The 20,206-nt window shown below is 34.0% G+C and overlaps 1 protein-coding gene across 1 annotated transcript; it reads right to left on the reverse strand.

The window, feature by feature from the left end:
- Window positions 1-1,779: 1,779 nt before the first annotated feature.
- Window positions 1,780-5,799, reverse strand: LOC141684521 (UDP-glucuronic acid decarboxylase 4-like). The gene is made up of 9 exons (XM_074489539.1): window positions 5,340-5,799; window positions 4,651-4,950; window positions 4,295-4,441; window positions 4,041-4,120; window positions 3,871-3,954; window positions 3,704-3,778; window positions 3,054-3,146; window positions 2,107-2,344; window positions 1,780-1,953 (listed from the first exon to the last, which is right to left on the reverse strand). The coding sequence occupies exons 1-8, from the start codon at window positions 5,599-5,601 to the stop codon at window positions 2,117-2,119; spliced, it is 1,269 nt and encodes a 422-aa protein (XP_074345640.1). The 5' UTR covers window positions 5,602-5,799; the 3' UTR covers window positions 1,780-1,953; window positions 2,107-2,116.
- Window positions 5,800-20,206: the final 14,407 nt, after the last annotated feature.

Below are 20,206 nucleotides of genomic sequence, written 5' to 3' on the forward strand. Positions count from 1 at the left end.
GAGTGAATGAGAAGACTAGGTAGGTGCCCTAGTAGGGTTGGTACTTTTTCGAAACAGGTCTGGTTATCTTTTGCTTTTAATAATGGACACAGGAAACATAAGGGACTTTCCATGACATTTCTATAGATAGAACCACTTCTAAGTTAGGGAGGATATAAATTCACAATATTAGTTAAAATTTTCGACATTTAACAAATTCAGTGGGGCGGATGCTCTTTTGATCCGCCCCCGTCTACTTACAAAAATTGTTGTTTAATATGCATATGTAAAGACAGATGCATAAACAATATTTTGATGTGCCTTTGAAAGTTATTTCCAAGTGGCAAGACTAAGATGCATTGTACAGTCAGTCCTCTGACAAACTCTGAACCGGATCTGAAGTGAAGGCTTTATATATTAAGAACCATAATTATATATGCCTGGTGAATGTGATTGATCCCATGCATTATCTGCCTTCTACTGCAAATGTACATGTTTCGCTGCACATGGCACTATTACATCTTGTGGGCTTGAAATTATAGTTGATAAACATATTATAATAGCAACAAAAAGATAATTATTATCTTTTTGTCATAATCACGAGGTTTTTAGTCATAATCACGAGGTTATTGGATTATAATTATTGTATTTAATCGCACCAAATGGATTGTATTATCCGCAATGAGGATGAAAGCTGAATGCAAACAACGCCACTTTCACCCATATATCCCCCAAGAATACACAAAAAGATACACATTCACTCGACCTAAGCAGTAAGGACCACATAATTGGAATGGAATGAGCTTTATTTTGGTCCCTTTTGTTCTCAAATACAGTAATAGAAAGTAAACTAAGGTAGAAGATAATGATTAATGGAAGACTGAGCTGCATTGAGTCACTAGGCTTAACAATTATAAACAATTATTTATGTAGATAAATACATAATTAGAGATTTAGAGGTCTGTTACATGTGCCAGATAGTACTAAAGCCAATAATATAGTCCACAGCATGTGAGGATTTTGTAGTTGTATGGTCATTGTCATATGTATAGTTGACAATGTGGCCATGGTTCTTGGCTTAGCTGTTTCCATTCCACTTTTCTAACTGGTATAACATGTAGTTACACCACTACCAAAATTCTAAGTTTTGACTCATCTGCATATTTTGTGGAGTTTCAACACCAGTACCATCTGGCATCAGAAGTAACAGAGAATAATAAGAAATGTGTAAGCGCACACTGATGAGGCTTGTAAATCTTTTGAGAAAATCATATGACAACTAGATCCGCGATCAATGAGGCAGTTTGTAAAGGGCATGTGAGAAGATAGTAATAGAAATAAAGATTGAGACGATAAAACAGTCAAGGACTTAAGGGCTCAAGCAATTAACTTCCATTTTTACATATTCTAAGATAACAAAAACAAGAGAAAATACTTTAATATCAACAAGGATTTTGCAGAAAGTTCTAATGGGAAATGATTTTACAGGTCCATTACTTGGTGGGAATAAGAATAAAGGTAAGTCTTTGCTTTCGCCTTATCCTGTCAACTTGGAGCTTCATCACTGCCAGAATTTATGGTCTCGAGACAGGTTGAATTATATCAGGGCTGGAATTGAAATAAAACTCGCAGTCTGAACCTACTAAAGTTAGTATAATTTTTTGTAATTTATATTATTTGGTCCAAAGAAAGACTATTGCATCGATTAGTCTGACCTACCCTATATGTGAGCAGCTTACTAAATGGTCATGCCAGAATGGAGTTACAGTTAGTTTCAATTGTATACTTGCATATTTAAAAGAAATGATCAACATAAATCAAAAATGACAGAGTGACAATACTGTTCTAAAAAAATAAATAATCTTTAGTTACGGAAATGTAGAACAATATACAAATGCAAAGCGTGGATGGAAACATTACCACCACATAATTGAATACCAGTACTTTGTTTGTAGCTTTTCTTTTCTTCCTATGCTGCAGAAAAATTATTCATATAAAAAAGACTAAGGTAAGGAAACTAAAATTGCTCATTTCAAGTTCATTTTATTCTCTGCTCTGTTTCTTCTATATCATTCATATATAAGAATGTTTACTAGTATATTATAAGTGTGTGGTCTATGCAGAGACCTGGAAGGATCTAAACTGCTGATAGAGATGTGCCTCCAGTAACTTCCTTCTCATCGCCAAACAAGCGTTGCTTGAAGTCATTAACCATCAAAGGAAGTCCCTCTCGAAGAGACACCTTTGGCTCCCACCCGAGAAGTTTTTTTGCTTTTGATATGTCTGGCTTTCTCTTGTGAGGGTCATCCTCTGTGTTTGGCCTGTATTCTATCTTTGCATTTGGATCAATTGTTTCTTGTACGACCTGAAAAGAAAATTTTCAATGTCTATTTTTACAGGACGGATGATACTATTTTTTAAAGCTAAAATTTACCGAGTTCCAGAAAAATACATGCACCTACTTCTTAAAGAAACGTGTTATACTATTTTCCCCTTGGAAGAAAAGGAAATGCATTTTCTCCCTAGCAATCTATGAACTATAACTGACCATTCGCTTCCTTAATTCGAAAGGCGATTATGCTCTGGTCAGATAAATAATGAATGCATATTTACGTGGTCAAATTGTTTAAGGTTATATAGAAAATTTAGATCAGTTTTGACATGCTATTTTGTTATATATGTGCTCCCTTAAACCTGGAGTGTAATCAATACACTCAGTTATATATAAAATTTAGAATGTGTATATCTTATCCAGAATCACCCATGTAATGACTAGTACATATCAGGACACATATTGGTACACAAACTCACCTGTGCATACTAGGGAGACTAGGAGCTAATGAATTTGGCAGGATATAATTACATGCTGAATACAAGCTTAAGGAGAAACTGCATATATGCTCTTAATATTCATATATTTAGGGAGATATGTCGTCGTATTCTTTGTTTTATGTTCCCTCTACTGTCATTCTAGGCAGATCAAAGCAGCAACAAGATGCTTTCCATCTTAAATACAACTTGGCCTTGATCTTTGCAAAAATTCTCAAGACTCAATGCAGAAACTACAAATTTACCTGGGCAAGTTCAAGCATGGTAAATTCGCCAGGGTTTCCAAGATTGAAAGGACCGACATGATCACCTTCCATTAATCGCATTAAACCTTCCACCTATAATTTGAAGCACACATCACAAAACATATTTCGTCAATCTCAAATGGTGTAAATAAAGAAATATTTTACCAGACAAATTTGCATGGGTAAAATTTTCAGAAACTTGCAATACAGACAAATGTTTTTAAAAAAGTGTACAACATTAACAGATGCCTAAACACGACTTAGGAAACTTATTTTATATTTGAAGAACCCTAAGAATGTGGAAGATTTACTCTGTCATCACAGCCGTCCTTAGGGGGGCCTAATTGAATTACTGAAGACATAAATTTGGATTGAAAGCATGGGGAAAAAAGAAAGTGATGCTACGTGCCTGAGCTTAACTGCTTAAATTGTATTAGACTTGTTTAGTATACTACTAATACGATAATATGACCAGAATCAGACTCAAATTAAGTGTAATCACTGGTCAGTTGCATATAATTTTTCTTTTGGCATATCATTATCCTACCAACATGACACAACTTCATTATCCTGTCATACATTAAAGCGAACAAAAGTGACAAAATCAACTCAATACTGCATTGTTGAAAGAGCATAACATTGAAAATTACCAGATCGGAAACATATTGGAAACTCCTCGTTTGTTTACCATCACCGTAAACAGTCAATGGCTCCTTTCTTAAGGCCTAGATAATAACAGTAAGCTAGTAAGAAAAAAAATCTGCTGGATACATATACTTCCGATTTACATTACTTATAACAGTGAAGAGAAGCAGACCTGAGCAACAAAATTACTAACAACACGTCCATCATCAAGGCACATACGAGGTCCATAGGTATTGAAAATCCGAGCTATCCTTGCCTATGCAAAATACAGATGAATTTTATTAAATGTTTGTAGTTTGAACTTCATTTTCGACTAATTTGAGATTAAAGACAGAAAAAAACCTCAACATTAAGTCCCCTATGGTAGTCCATGGTTAATGTCTCAGCAACACGCTTTCCCTCATCATAACAGCTCCGAACACCTGTAGCAATTCCAAGCCAGCAATCTCATTAAAGTAATTCAGCTGCTTAGCATACTACATGTGTTAAATTACTTGAGCTTATATGGTTATTTACGATAGTTCACGTGAAGATAGTTAGAATACTTAAAAACCTGAACTGGATAAATAATAAGAAAGAGAAGTGAGTTGAGTTACCAATGGGATTGACATTGCCCCAGTAAGTTTCAATCTGGGGATGTTGAAGGGGATCACCATACACCTCACTGGTGCTTGTTAGCAAGAACCGTGCACCAACTCTCTTTGCAAGTCCAAGCATGTTCAGTGTCCCAACCACATTTGTCTTGTAAGCTCAAAAAGTCAAGGCCATCCAAAAATCTTACAAAGTTATAAATTAAACTAAAAATTACTCTGAAACAATGGAGATATAAGAATACCTGTTTGGCAATTTTGGTAAATAGAATTATCTTAAAAATTACTTATATAAAGAACAACTATTGAGGTTCGTTGTAAGGAACGATCGACTGATATAATATAAATCTAATGGAAGGATATAATAGTCTTGACTGGGTTAAACTTGTAATGAACAGGTGAAGCAGGGCAAGCCAAATGGTAAATCTGATCAACCTCCAACAAGATAGGCTCAACAACATCATGCCTCATGAGCTCAAACCTGGGGTTCTTCAATTGGTGCAACAAATTGTCTTTTCGACCTGTAAAAAAATTATCCACCACTATTACACTGTCCCCTCGCGCTAACAATCGATCCACCAAATGACTACCCACGAATCCTGCACCACCCGTCACCACAATTCGCAACTGCTTCTTCTTCAGTCCCTGTGGTACTCTTCCACCTGCATTCATTAAAATTTAATTAAATTAGAAATAACCAAAATACATATTCTTGTAAGAAAACAGTATTTAGCTGCATGTTCATTTCTTTCCATTTGATCAAATCCATTGAGAGCTCAATTAGCCATGTACATAATGTTCATAAAGTCATGGTTTAAATCCTCATTTTTCGTATTTTCAAAAAAATTAAGTATAACAAATTTTTTTACCCATAATCGACATTACATATTAATGTAGAATGTACACAATCCTCGTCACTACAATAAATATAGCAATAGACATCACCCTTTTAACATCGGTCGAAAAAAAATTAACATCTATGTTTCTTGTAGCACATTTTCGTATATTAAAATAAATCGAACACAACAACATTATAAATGAATGCACATACCTATATTGACGTTTATCGGATTATGGAGCTCGTATGTCATTCGGCGAGGAATTCGCGTGACCTCCGTGGAATATAACGGCTCAGCTGAAATGTGCTCGACCATAGACGGTGTCGAAACACGAAAAACATTAAAAACAATTGCTGGAATTGCGAGTCCAATTAAAACAAAAATATATCGTTGCTCACGGAGCAAGTATCTGATCGGAGACATAACTAAAGACGACGAACGTTTCGCCGCGTTTCCGATCACGTTCGAATTCATCAAAACTTGTTGTCAGCTTTTTTTTTAATTCTTGCAACGATTAATTCACGCAAATGTGAGTAATGAGTTTAGATTAAGAAGATGTAATGTAGGATTAGAAAAGGATTAAGTAAAATTGTGGTTGTATAAAATGAAAAGGGTAGTAAAGATGTAAATGTCTGATAGAGGGAGCGTTTATTGCATGAAATTTGGGCGAGATGCGATACAAATGGAAACCATAATCAATACTAAATTTACACTTGGCACTGCTGTTAAATTTAAATAATTGCATAAACGATTAAACGTATATATTAATAGCTTGGCAGGTCTAAAAATGAAAACATCATGTCTCAATTTTTTATTAATTGGATTCAAATTTGCAAAATGCACAATATCTTGCATTCAACAAAACAATAATAATTGGGCCTAAACCAGACCCGGAGCTTATAATTCTCTATTGGGTCATTGTTAGCAGGTATATAATCTTGAAAAAGTTTGGTCCAGTGTATAGTGAAATTTGTTTGTTTTAAGTATGCTTGCAATGTGTTTGATCAGTGCCTGTTTTGGAATTGTTCTTGAAATGTGTTTGATAAAATGTCTGTGAGGCAACCCTCATTCTTGTCAGGCGTTTTAGTTGAGTTTTACTTCCTACATGGACTCTTTCTCGTCGTGTACTGGGTTCGCGAAGATAGAGTTTTAGGATTATATATGATAGCATTTCTTCTCAAGTGTAGCTAGTTGGTGATATATTTTATTTGTGCACTAGTTTAAGGCCTTGTTGAACTTATGAATTATGGAGCTTATTGATATGATCATAGCCACATTAAGATCCCCCCAATGTGTTATAGGAAATTAGGGAATAGAATTTTAATAAATAAGAAAATAGATTTTTAGCTGTTTGATTCTGTTTTAGGCGGGAATGCTAGTTTCTTGAGATTGGCCACTCGTAGGCGGGAGATTATGTTGAGCTTTTACAGGTGTAAACATTTCAGTTGTAAATCATCAGTTTGTCATTTCCTGAAATCAATACAATTCTTCTAAAGCTTTTCATCTCTCTAGTTCTATCAATAATTGTGTGTATCTTTAATTCTTACATTCACCATTAAAGATGAATTTAATGGTGGGATGGTTATGCTATATGTAAACTTGTATTTGATGTACCATTATATTGGCTAGCAATTACATAGTGTTTTGGAAAATAGCTACAATTTTTTTGTTTTCAATCTTGGTTAGTAAGCTGATACTACTATTTATAAACCATATAGATTTTTCTGAGAACCTCTTGTGTGTAATGGCTAATTTATTGTGCACCTTATGTCACCTTACGCTATTCGACATACCAAAATTAATTTTGTATATGTTCAGTTCGGAATACCATGTTCTTTTTTTCATGATTTTGGTTACTTTTATCACAATTTAGTGAATTTGAATAGTTATGGAGTATTGTACTAGTTTTCTTATTTTCTATACCTCGCGGTTGGAGTTGATCTTCAGAAAAAACTTAATGGCAGGTAAAATAATCTTCTGTCACTTTAAGTTTCATTCATTCTTGTAATAAATTACTATTTTATGTTGAATGATCCTCTCATTCTAGTTTCATTGCTTTCCTGCATTCGATTGTGCATTTTCAGTATTTGTATGTTTGTGTAGATATAGATCTTTTGTCCCTCTTTTTAGTAAGCTGTAATTTCTTTTTTAATTTATGCAAAGTAAAACCCACAAATTGATATTTAATATTATTATTGAAGCAGTTTTGATGTTTGTATTGCAAGATTTGACTTTTTGAAAGATTCTTGCTTTTGTTTTGTTTGACAAAATATGATTGTGGGGTTCGTGCATTTGCAGGCGAAAGAGACATGCAGGAATCTCTTGAGAAGAAGGCTTGGATCATTGAGACACGCCTTTTGAATGCGAATAATACGCAGACTCGTTCAGTTTATTGTGGTGGTTTATGTGTTGAACCTGGTGGGTTGACTCTAACTGCAGCTCAAGTAGTAACCCTTCCTAATATTGAGCAAAAAGATTGTGTTATTAGGGCCAGAGCATGTGAAGATATGGGCTTTGCTAGATCAGTTCAACTAGTAGCTTAGTTACCATAATTTGACTTGGCATTGCTCATGGTATTGAAAGAAGATGATGAAGTTCTTGATTTTTTGCTTATTAGGGAGCGTGTCAGTATTGAAAGGCAGGCGCAATGTGCAAGGGCTTTTCTATACTGTCATCCACACCAGTTGGTTTATTCGTATAGGGGTGGCAAAATCCGACACCGACTCGAAACCCGACACGAACCCAACCCGTAAAAGTACGAATTAGGGTTGGAGTTGTTAACTTTCGGGTCGGGTTCGGGTTGGATAAAAATTTATCCGGAAAAATCGGGTCATTTTCGGTTTAACCCGAAATTAACCCGAAATATATATGTAACTATGTATACATGTTTACGCAGGTATAATTCACCTCATCATAATTCAGGCTATTGTTTTTGCCCAACAAGAAACAGCCCAATACCATTTAGAATGGCAGTTACACGTGAAGTCAATCTCAACTCAATCCAAATTTCAATATTCCATACCTATCTTCTTTTGACAGCTGCTCCCACTTCTAATCTTCTCATCTATACCTTTTTTCTATCTCTTTTTTTCTGAGTTCCTGACTCGTGTCTTCTCTAATTATCTCTTTATCGAGTATGTTTTACTTAATTTTTATCAATTTAAAGACATACATGTTCAGCCAGCCTTGAATTTGTTATTTAACTAATGATAGATCGAAGATCTGATTGTTATTTACATAAACATGAACGTATGTATGTATATGCGTCGGTGCAAATTTTCTACTTTGATCCTCTTTCATATTCTTCAAGAGTGATTATAAAGATTCTGAAATTGATTTTTAGTTGCTTTTTCTTTGTTAGGGATTTGTAGTTACTTGAAATTTGGGATTAATTTGCTTGTTCACTCTGGCTCGGATCGAGTTAAAGCGACCCGTTTGGAATTCATGTCGGACCAGGTCGGGTTCGGGTAAAGTATGAAATCCCCAGGTCGGGTTCGGGTTTAATTATTTCAACCCGTTTCGGGTCGTGTCGGGTTCGGATAGACTTAAAAATTAGATCGGGTACAGTCAACCCGACACAAAACCCACCCATTACCCGAAATTGCCTCCCCTATATTCGTATTTGTCTGGTTGCACCTGTTACCCTTGTCCTGGAATAATTCTTTTATCTGAAATGACGGATGAAACCATCATGACATCATCTGCTTTATTATTAAAAGAGTTAATCACATAAAAAACCATCTAACTATCCTATTGCTAGTAAAAAAACCATCAATCAATTTTTTTGGCATATTAACACAATTAACTATGTAAAATGTAGAAAATATTGAAAACTTTAACCATGATTAAGTTATAATATCATGTGTCATTAGATATAATAAATATTAAGTATGTTCCAATGTGAAAATTGAGGTGTCAAACCAATCTGAATATCATTTTTCACCATCTATTTGTTTTTATTTTAATTATAAAAAAATGTTATAGTTATATATTTTTTAACTATTTTAATGTGTCTACTATAGACCTTATGGACACTTCTCTCTCAAATAGTGAAATATAAATCTTAGGATTATTTAATTAGGTTCCCTGGATAGCACCAAAAACATGTGATCACTTAACCAAGACATAATTTGAATGGCTGAAGTTCCTTTGCACTATAATTCTAATGTTGGTCATGAATCTTTGCCAACAATATAGTTTCTTTTAAAAGAAAATTTTAATGAGAAAATCAATGTAAATGACTCAAATTTAAATCAGGGTATGTTCTAACATCGGACTTTCAAATTTAACAAATTGTCAAAAAAAAAATTCTAAATTATTCATCAAATATCTTCTTTTTGACTCTTGAGTGCTGATTCTTCATTTTTCCAACTGGTGCTTGAATTCCCTGATATAGGTCTATAAGCTGCAATAACACAAATAAACTTGTTAAGTGTTTATAACTAGTGGGTTCCTAGTAATAGTCTATTAAATAATTGTAAATACCTTTTTGTCGACTGGGTATTCTTAGCAATATTATCCTGAACCTCATCAGTTTGTATATCATTCTGCATAGCTTCATTGTTCCATGTACTCGCCGATATTTTTTCTAATGCATATCCCTATTTTTAGAATAAAATAAGTTAGTATATTATAGAACAAGACATCAACAATTTTAGTCTATATAAACTTAAAACTCACATTCAAATATTCATTTCCGGTTGATGGATCAACATAGTATCCTGCTCCCATTCCTATCTTTTTCTTTTTATTTTTTGGCTTTACTTGTGTTGCTGCATCCGAATTTTTTTTTCAGGTCTACCACCTTTGTTTTTTGGCTTGTCTCCAACTTCAACGAATACTTCTTTGACCGGTTCGTTACAACCTCTCTTGTTGTGTCCTGTTATTCCACAATTACTACATTTCATTTGAACCCCTTTTTTAGACAATACTGTTGAACTTCCTGCCTTTTCTTCATGCCACTCTTTTTCTCTAGCCTTTTTGGGTCTTCAAGGCATTCTCACATCGGCTGGTGGGAGACAAGGAGGCACTGTGCTGCTTGGCCACATTTGTCTACCACTTACAGTTTCCAACATATTCTCATATGTTGCTCTGTAAGTGTACTTAAAATACACTTTATCAACGAAATTGTCAGGATTTGCATTTAGGTGATAAATAGCACTAATTGAGTGCAGACAAGGGATTCCGGAGAGTTGTCACATCCTGCAACTACATGTGTATTATTGCATATCCACAATGTACGCGATATCGTTTCCTAGACTTATTTCATATTTTTTTGCATATTATGCCTAACAGACCATAACCTATATTGTGTTTTGTTATCCTCCAACTTCTTTATAATATTTGGGCATAACGGATCATCCGCGTTTTTTAAGACGTGAGGCACATTTTTCATCATTCTATTCAGTAAGGCTTGCCTATTATTCTCTAACATGTCAATAATCAACTTCTCCCTGGCAATAGTTATACTACCATTAAATACTTCGGACATGTAGTCCACATTCACGCATTTAGTAGTACACTCGAAGAACGCTCTAGACCATACATTTGGATCATGCGACATTAACCAGTCATAGGTTGTGATAGATAAATTCTTTGCCTCTGTCATGACCTTAGACCATACATTTGGATCATGCGCGATTAACCAGTCATAGGTTGTGATAGATAAATTCTTTACCTTTGTCATGACCTTAGAAAATTCTTCTCTGGTAGAACTCTTTGCCGCTTTCCAAAAATATTTTCTATATAGTGTCCCTTTAAATCTCTTGCTAAAATTGGCATAAATATGTCTAGCACAATTTCTATGTTCCGCATCGGGTAAAAGTCTATTAATTGCTTATAATAATTCCTATAAAAAATGACATTTATATTACCTTTTTGATAAAATTAAAACTAAAAAGATCAACTTATAATGAAAATTACCTTTTGTTGGTCAGAAATAATTGTCCAGCCTTTTCCGGTGCTAAAGACACCATTAGGTCCTATATCCATCATCATATGTTCAACAAATCATGTCCAACTATTAGTATTTTCACCTTCTACAACTGCCCAGCAAATAGGAAACATTTGATTATTGGAATCTCTCCCGATAGCACTAAGCAATTCCCCTTTGCATCTTCCCTTCAAGAAACACCCATCAAGACCAATAACATGTCTACAATGCTCTTTCCACGCTCTTTTAATTCTAGAAAAACATACATAAAGCCTCTTAAAAAATTTATCGTCCGCCTCAGTCGTAGTATAATCAATGGCTATTTTACTACCAGGATGTGTCTTCATGATTTCCTCAGCATAGTCATAGAGCAACTTATAATGTTTGATCAAATCCACTTTGATCTCTCCAATTGCCTTTTTCTTTGCTCTCCAGCATTGACTTGTGCTTTCCATTAATCCAAGCTTCTCGTGAACTTCCAATTACATGTCTTTTAACCTCCATTTTGGATTATCTCTAAATCTCTGATCATATTCTTTTGCGAACCACGTACTATCAACCATGTAGACATCATGACTCCTTACACATGTATGATTGTTAACTAATGATTTGATTTGAAAGCCATCCTCAGTTCTCATGGAAGTAGCCCAAAGCCTCCTTTTACACATTTATTTTTGTTTACATACATCCAACACTCTGTTTTTTTCACTTTTTTCAAAATTAATGGAATAACATTAGCAATTTCCTGACACTTAACTGCATGCCGCAACTCCTTATGATCAGCAAACTTCATCCCAATACAAAACTCAATTTGGGAACCTGGTGTCTTTGACATATAATATATATCCTTTTCTCTCGCACTTACAGTGATCTCACCAAATTTTCCAAGCTCTTCAATCTCATCCCAACACATCCTATCCTCGTCCTCAGAATTGTACTTATCATCATCAAAACATATGCTAACATCAACATCATCATCGTCGTCATTTCTTGGTGCATCTTTAAAATCAAAATATCAAACAAAAAGGACAAAATCAAATACACAAATCCAAATATATTACACCAAAATCATAATAATAACATAAAAATAATAAAAATGAAAAGATCAATTTAAAAAATTCAATAACAAGTCAAGAAAAGGACTCACCCCAGGATTTCATAGTAAAAAAAAAAGATGTTACATCAATCAAGATATTCGAGGATAAATTAACATATCTTGTTAGGATTCTACTCTCGTATAAACTTATGAAAGTGTTAGATAGAATAGTGTCTTGTGTACATGAAGTTGTAGGTTTTGGGTCGAGTCAAATGTCACGTGTATGCCAAAACACAGTGACATGGATATATGGCATATATTATTGATTTTTTTATTTATTTTTTTAATAGCACATATGATTGTCTAACTCAATCATGATTATATTTTATATTTTTTACAAGTATTTTACATAATTAATTGGGTTAATATGCCAAAAAAATCATCAATGGTTTTTATGCTACCAATGAGATAGTTTACTGGTTTTTTTACGTGAAAAACTCTTATTAAAACGTAAACATAGACATAGACCTATTTTCATGGAGAATTATCCAACTGTTGCTCCAATTACGGATAGGTTTGATGTTGAGTTTCATCATTTGCCTCCTAAGCTTGCCCCAGTACAGGCCGGTGCTTTTGATATCAGGTCTGGTCTTGTTGGATTCCCCTTGTTAGAACATGGGAGTGGAAAACTTATTGGTCTTTGTACCATCCAAAAGTATAGTTATCAATTTGCTATCCCGGTGAACTTGCTCGGGAACTTCGTTGACCATGTTCTAAATGTCTACCAGTGTTGAAGTGAAGGAATACGTAGACGGTCTTGACCCGGGCAGTGCACACCCACCAGGATTAAGGGGCTCCAAAAAATTTAGCGATTATGTATACATAAAAGGCTACATGGAATTACATACTTAAAAACCCAAAATAAGACCCATAAATTGAAAACAATATTCGGATTTTCTTATTTATTCGAGTTGATTAGAGGCTTACTTGACTTTAATTTTGTTAGTTAATTTATTGTTATTTAATTAGTGATTCTCTTGTTTTTTTTGTTCTCTAGTTTTTGTTTTGTTCTTTGTGGGGTGTGCGTACATTAGTAATAATATGTATTCCCCGTTTTTTTCTCAATCTATGTTATTACTCATTAAAGAGCATTATTAGGTATTTTAAATAAATTTTTCAAATGTTTTACCAATCGATGTGTTAACACATTGCAAATTTAGGTTTGGGGAGCATTGTGTGCACGGATTCCTATATTATTATTAAAAAATTATCAACTTATATTAACAATCGGCATTTGATGAATGATTTGGGGAAAAAATTGGGATATCTAGTATTTTTCCTTATTAAATATATTAGAAATTGGATTTAGATTTCATAATTTTTATATTATCTTTTGAGATATATTGGACTCCTAGCGTAAACTTTACTATTCCATATCCCTTAAAAAAATTAAAAACAATTTTGTTACTCGTTTTTTATGAAGGGCACAAAAAAATCAAAAAAAATTGAAGGCTTGTAAGGTCGATTGTTAGAAAATCACAAAATTGTACTCGAGAAATATTCTTAGTATTATTTTAGAGAAATTATAGATTATGCCCTTGTTTTCATGCTTTAACATTGTGTTTTTTTGTACTTTTTAGCCTTATATGTCTAAACTTTAGTATTTGTCCTAACAAATTTCGAAGGTGAGTTAAAATTAAATGTAGGACTTAGAAGGATAAGAAATAAGTTACTAACTATTGGAGTTATCTCATCATCGCGTTTTTTAACAATGTGTTTAAACTTTAAAGAAATGGTTAACTGATTGCTCTTTCTTGAAGGTCTTACTACTTAAAACAAGAACGTTTGAACAAACTTGTCAAATTTGCTAATTTTTCTATTAAAGAATAAAGAAATTTAAGTGACATATTGGAGATCTGTTAGGAAATGAATAACACACAGAGGGGGGGTTAATGTGTTTTACTATTTTTAGGCTTTTCTTGAATATTTATGGTTGAACAAAGTAAATTAATTCTTGTAGTGAAATGTGTTCATGCAGAATTTGAGCTTGCAGAAAATAAAGAACACAGATCTTCAAAACTCGCTTAATTTTATATTAAAATTAAGACTATTTTGCTACAAAATTTCTAGGCTCTTTGTTGATAAAGAGCTTAGCTTCTCCTTGAGAGTGTTACAAAAAATTTGATCTAAATTGTTACAACTGACTAAGCATCAGTGTTAACTTTATAACTCAGTTAACTGCTGGTTTACACGGTGTGTAATAAGACATGCTATTAACTTTTCTAAACTGTCACTTGTCATTTCTATTTATAGAAAAGTAGATCTTCCATTTTTGGCTTAGCATATCTTTAGCATCCCGTGTTCACTTTAATCCATGGTTGTCATGTCGGTCGATTAGTCGACTAAGCGGTGATTGGAGGTCGACTCTAACATGTCGACTAGCTGAATGTCGATATTTTGGTCGCCTAGCTAAGCGGTCGACTAGTCGACTAGTCGAGCTGCTCAGTGTATATATTTTTTCTGCATAATTTTTTTTACATGTTGCACTACCACATCACATCACAGTTGTATCAGACAATTGTTATTGAATAATTGTTACATACTTCACATGATTGCAAGTACTTTTTTTTGTTGTTCTAAATTGTTAGATGATTGCAAGTACTTTTCTTTGTTATCATTTTTTAGATCTTCTAGCTTTTTCATCATTCTCTCAAAGTGTTGGATTCTTAATTCCTTACAATCTGAAATAAAATATTATGGAATGAGTTGGAACTTAAAACCTAGAACTTAGAAATCTAAAATACATAATATATATACATTTGTGTATATATATATATGTATATTGTATTTTTAATTTATAATAATATATTATTTTTTTGTCGACTAGTCGACTAATCGACTAGCGGGAGGTCTGTCGACTCGCCTCGACTCATCGACGTGACAACCATGCTTTAATCTTCCTATGTCAATTAATCTTTACCATTGATCTTGCACATTCTTCAAGCTGCTTTTTGTAGACTTGTCAATCCAGTTGTTGGATTGTTTGTTGATTGTTTATATTGGATATTGAACTGATCTGCAACTTTGTACTTTGAGATTGTACCTCGAGATCTCCAGTTTAGGTCTGTAAAACACTTGACATCTCGATAAGTATATTGGTTTATCGAGATCTCTAGTACTCTATATTTAGTTTGGCTTGTAGAGGTCTCCCAGTTCTCTATAAGAGAATTTAGGCTTTTCGAGATCTCTAGTCTTCACATCTTCACTTTGACTTATCGATAACTCTTAGTTCTCTAGTGGCTTCTTGACTTGTCGATATCTCAGAGTTTTCTAGCAAAATTAACTTGTCGATATCTCAGAGTTCTCTAGTGATCTTGTCGATATCTCTGAGTTCTCTAATGAATTTTGACTTATCGATATCTCTGAGTTTTCTAGTGGAACTTGACTTATCGATAACTCAGAGTTCTCTGATGAATGTAGACTTCTCAATAACTTCGAATTCTCTAGTGAAGAAATGACTTGTCGATATCTTCAATCTTCAGTTCTTCAATTTGGCTTGTCGATATCTCTGAGTTCTCTAGTAGCTTTCCTGACTTCTCGATAAGTCATTCTGGAGTTCTCGAATGACTTCTCTATAACATTAAATTTGTGACTTGTAGAGGTCTTGACTTAGAGTATTTTTCCTAAAACAGATTTATTCAACTTCAAGCTTTTTCATAATTCTTCTGAGGCATGATCTTCTTGATCTTCTTCCAGATAAATTTCTTAGGCTTTACACTGTTTATAGAAAAAGACTTCAGTCTGCTCCTTTGACATTTTTACAGACTTTAAGTGTTACAAGTACAAAATGCAGACTAAGATAACAACACAACTTACTTAGGATTGACCATCAGATGTCCATTTGGCTTGCTTCATACTTTGATCAGGGACACTGATGATATTGTTATCTTCAGTGATCTTTGACATCATCACTTATATATTACAATCTCCCCCAACTTGTTCATTATGGAATTATGCACAAGTTCTGATAGATGATATCAAAACTCTAACTAAATGCAGAAGTCAATATCCCCCAACTTGTCTTCTTTTGTGAAGTGTATTTAGATTTACACTTCGCTCCCTTTATCAAGAAGAGGGTATTAGTGTCTGGCAACATCCATCCAGCTGTTCTGCATATAAAAATATTCTCCCCCTTTTTGACATTATCTCCAGGTAGAAAGATCCAGCTAGATGCACATTGTTCAAGCTTTTGTCATTGTCCATTTAGAATACTGTCTGCAGCTTCAAGCTTCAGTGATATCTGTAGTGATGAGTTCATCAAGTGGAATGGGAGTTTTACTTAGATTTGCAGAAGAAGTCTGTAGTAACAAAAGTCATAAGCTCTCTGTTCTTTTGAATAAGTAGTCTCACTACTTCTCACTGCACTAGTCTCATGACTTTTAAGAGTCAGAGTTTCTCACAAGGATTACTAAACCCAGACACTCATCTACCTCTCCTTTTTCCAGGAAAGATCATGCCTCTCTTGTTTTCTATTTCTCTCTCAATCTTTTCTCTCATCCTCACATGAAAGGCTCAATTGTTGTTTGACTTACAGAAATAAGAGGTGGCTGAGAAGAGTTGTCTGTGATCATATGATTAGGGGTAATCCATACAGGTCTAATCATACTCATTTCATCAGAAGGGTGAATACCAGTTTGAGGTTGTGAGGTGGATGGTTCATCAGAAGCACCTGTGACTAGGGTCACAGTTTAACTCACTGATTGCTTTGTGGTTTTGACAGTGTGTTGTCCTCCACTTATAGTGGGAACCTCCAATTGAATTGGAGGGGATTTGACTGGGCTACTGTCATGTACACCAGCCTTAAACCCTTGTGTGTCTTGCAACACATTGGCACTTAAATAAGCTATACTTGCCTTTCTCATGACAGTATCATAGGCAATTGTACTTCTAGCTTCGACTGCTAAGGCAGCTTCTGCTAGAGTTTTGAGGAGAGTTGTTCCTTCTTGAGGAACCTCCAATTGAATTGGAGAGGATTTAGATAGCTCCCCCTCAAGAGTACTACCCTCAAACCTTTCAGTCTGTGAAGACTGTTTTGCACATGAAGGTGCATTAAAAATATTCATGGGATCTTCAGTGAAAACTACTGAATTCCCAATATTTGTGGTGGTTTCTTTTCTCAAACAACAAAAATGATAGAGAAGAAGTAGAATTTTCATTAATAATGGAAACAGAGTACATTAAGATATAGATTTCAACAAGTAAATCATAATCCTGACTACTATAGTTTCTGCTTCTTCTTCTCGGCTTCTATCCTCCTTGCCCAGCATTGGTAAGCTCTGGACATGGAGTGTGCAAGAGAAATGATTCTCTCCTGCAACTCCAGAGCAGCAAGACGTTGCTGCTCAGCCACCATGGCACGTCTCTCCTGCTCCAGAGAGACTTCTCCCCCAAATAAAAGGAAGTTTATATGATTGTCCCATGAGAGTTCGTCAAAGACGTCAAGTGGAACATCAAAGGGGCTGCAAACAATCCCCCTGATGCGGACACACAGTCCGAAAGGGTCATAGTAGATTTGGTTGTCAGCCAAATGATGAGCGGGTTGATAAACTCCATTAATAAGCTTGTAGAAGACTGGGACAACCATTGGAGAGAGAGATGAACAAGAAGTGAGGTTAGGATGATTGTTGAGAAAGAGGGCAGTGATGAATAATGAAGAGAGAAGGGTTTGAATTTATAGAAGGAGAAAAGAAAGAAACCAAGAGACTCTTGAATTGCCAGGTTAATAAGTGTGATAATCACACAAGCATACTTTACGAGTATCTAGACAGTTAGAAGTGACTAGTTACTATTACTCATGCAAGTACTCAAGAATCTTAGTTCACTTTCTAGGTTAACTATTCCCCATGCAAATAAACAAGTACTCCCTACACAAAAAGTAACCCTTCCTATCAGCAAAATATTTCACTAGCTAACTCATCAAAACAAAAACTGATAAGGAGTTGTTTTGAATAAATTCAAAACACATAATTAACATATAGTCAAATAAATTTAACTATTATCAGCATTCTCAAAACATCACATATAATGTACTAGTCTACTTACATTAGACTAACATATTTCATATTTAAAAAAAATTGCACATAAGCACATAAATGTGTCAATAAGTCTGAGTAATTATAGACAAAGTATGTCAAAAGTATATTCCTGAACATAATTTATGAATTAAATTATTTCAGTTTTTCATAATTTTTGCTTCTTTTGATCTGTTATTTATTAACTTCATATATTTATGATATGAATTAATAAATATTCAGTTTGCTTAGAATTTTGAGAAATTCCAAGTTAAAATATGTATCGAGAAGTCTGGATATTTATAGAAAAAGTAAATGACTTGTCGAGAACTCAAAAATAGACATTTAGAATTTATCTATCGATAAGTCATTTTAAGAAATGAAGTACATATCGAGAAGTCATTTTAAATTACTCTTTCGAGATGTCAAATAAATACCCGGTTTGTCCACAAAGTGGACTGAACTAATTCTAACTTTTATTTGAATAAATTCAAAATAAAATTAGAATAAATTTTCCAAAAGTATTTTACCAAAATATAATTTATTAATTTAAATTATCTCTGTTCTGATTTATTGATAAGAAAAAAATTATACTTGTAGAGAATTATGTGAATAAACACTACTAGAAAACTCTACAAGGACTTATCGATAAGTCATTTTTAAGCCACTCGAGAAGTCAGTAAATTGACTTATCGAGGACTCACTCGAAAAGTCCTAAAATGACTTATCGAGAAGTTAATTTGTACGTATCGAGAACTCAGTTCTCTATATACTTTTGGTTTTGTAATTCCGTCTTGTGTTAATGTTACATATTGAGAATGTAAATTAATAACTGCGCAGTTTACTTAGAATTTGAAAAATTCCAAGTTAAAATTGAATTTGAAAAACAAATATGCAGAGATTTCTGAAATATTCATAATTGATATTTCAGTTAATTTCCAATTTAATTAAATTAATTTTGATTTAATGAAGATTAATCTACTGTAAAATATGAGTTGAGTTCTTGCCTTAGGATGAAGAGTTAAGCATTCCAATTTCACCTACAAATCTAGTGAAAGTTGCTTCATCCAAAGGTTTAGTAAAAATGTCAGCTAATTATTTTTCTGTTGGTATAAAAATGAGCTCAATGGTACCATTTGTAGCATGTTCTCTGATGAAATGATACCATACATCAATGTGCTTTGTCCTAGAATGATTAACTGGATTAGCTACTATAGATATAGCACTAGTATTATCACACATAATAGGAATTTTATGTAACACTAGACCATAATCCATTAGCTGATTTCTAATCCAAAGCACTTGAGCACAACAACTTCCTGCAGCTATGTATTCAGCTTCAGTTGTAGAAGTTGATACAGATTGTTGTTTCTTGCTATACCAAGATACAAGTCTTTGTCCAAGAAATTGACAGCTTCCACTGGCACTCTTTCTGTCAACCCTGCATCCAGCAAAATCTGCAGCTATGTAACCAACAGCTTCAAAACCAGTTCCCTTAGGATACCATAATCCCAAGTTTAGAGTTCCCTTCAAATATCTGAAAATCCTCTTTACAACCATCAAATGTGATTCTTTTGCATTGGCTTGAAATCTTGCACATAGACATGTTACAAACATGATGTTTGGTCTACTTATTGTTAAATAAAGCAATGATCCAATCATCCCTCTATAGCTTGAGATATCTACACTCTTGCCCTTTTTATCTTCATCCAACTTTGTTGCAGTAGACATAGGTGTAGATGCGGGTGAACAATCAACCATTCCAAACTTTTTCAATAGATCATTGACATATTTAGTTTGGCTGATGAAGATACCATCACTTCTTTGACTGACTTGAAGTCCAAGGAAGTAACTCAGTTCCCCCATCATACTCATTTCATATTCGCTTTGCATAAGCTTGGAGAATCTTTTGCAAAGCTTCTCATTAGTAGAGCCAAAGATGATATCATCCACATAAATCTGAATTAGGATCATATCTTCACCATGTTTCTTGTAGAAGAGAGTCTTGTCTATGGTTCCTCTAGTAAAATCATGCTTCAG

Source organism: Apium graveolens, chromosome 9 (genome assembly GCF_009905375.1).
Source record: "Apium graveolens cultivar Ventura chromosome 9, ASM990537v1, whole genome shotgun sequence".
Lineage (NCBI taxonomy): Eukaryota > Viridiplantae > Streptophyta > Magnoliopsida > Apiales > Apiaceae > Apium > Apium graveolens.

What these genes read in the sequence shown, in the direction of transcription:
- LOC141684521 (XM_074489539.1), bottom strand. Translation starts at nt 5,601, where the DNA reads ATGAATTCGAACGTGATCGGAAACGCGGCGAAACGTTCGTCGTCTTTA. An exon ending in TAACCCAGTCAAGACTATTA is followed by an intron (nt 4,442 to 4,650) that starts TATCCTTCCATT and finishes TTTGAGCTTACA; the next exon opens with AGACAAATGTGGTTGGGACA. An exon ending in TCCAATATGTTTCCGATCTG is followed by an intron (nt 3,147 to 3,703) that starts GTAATTTTCAAT and finishes TTCAAATTATAG; the next exon opens with GTGGAAGGTTTAATGCGATT.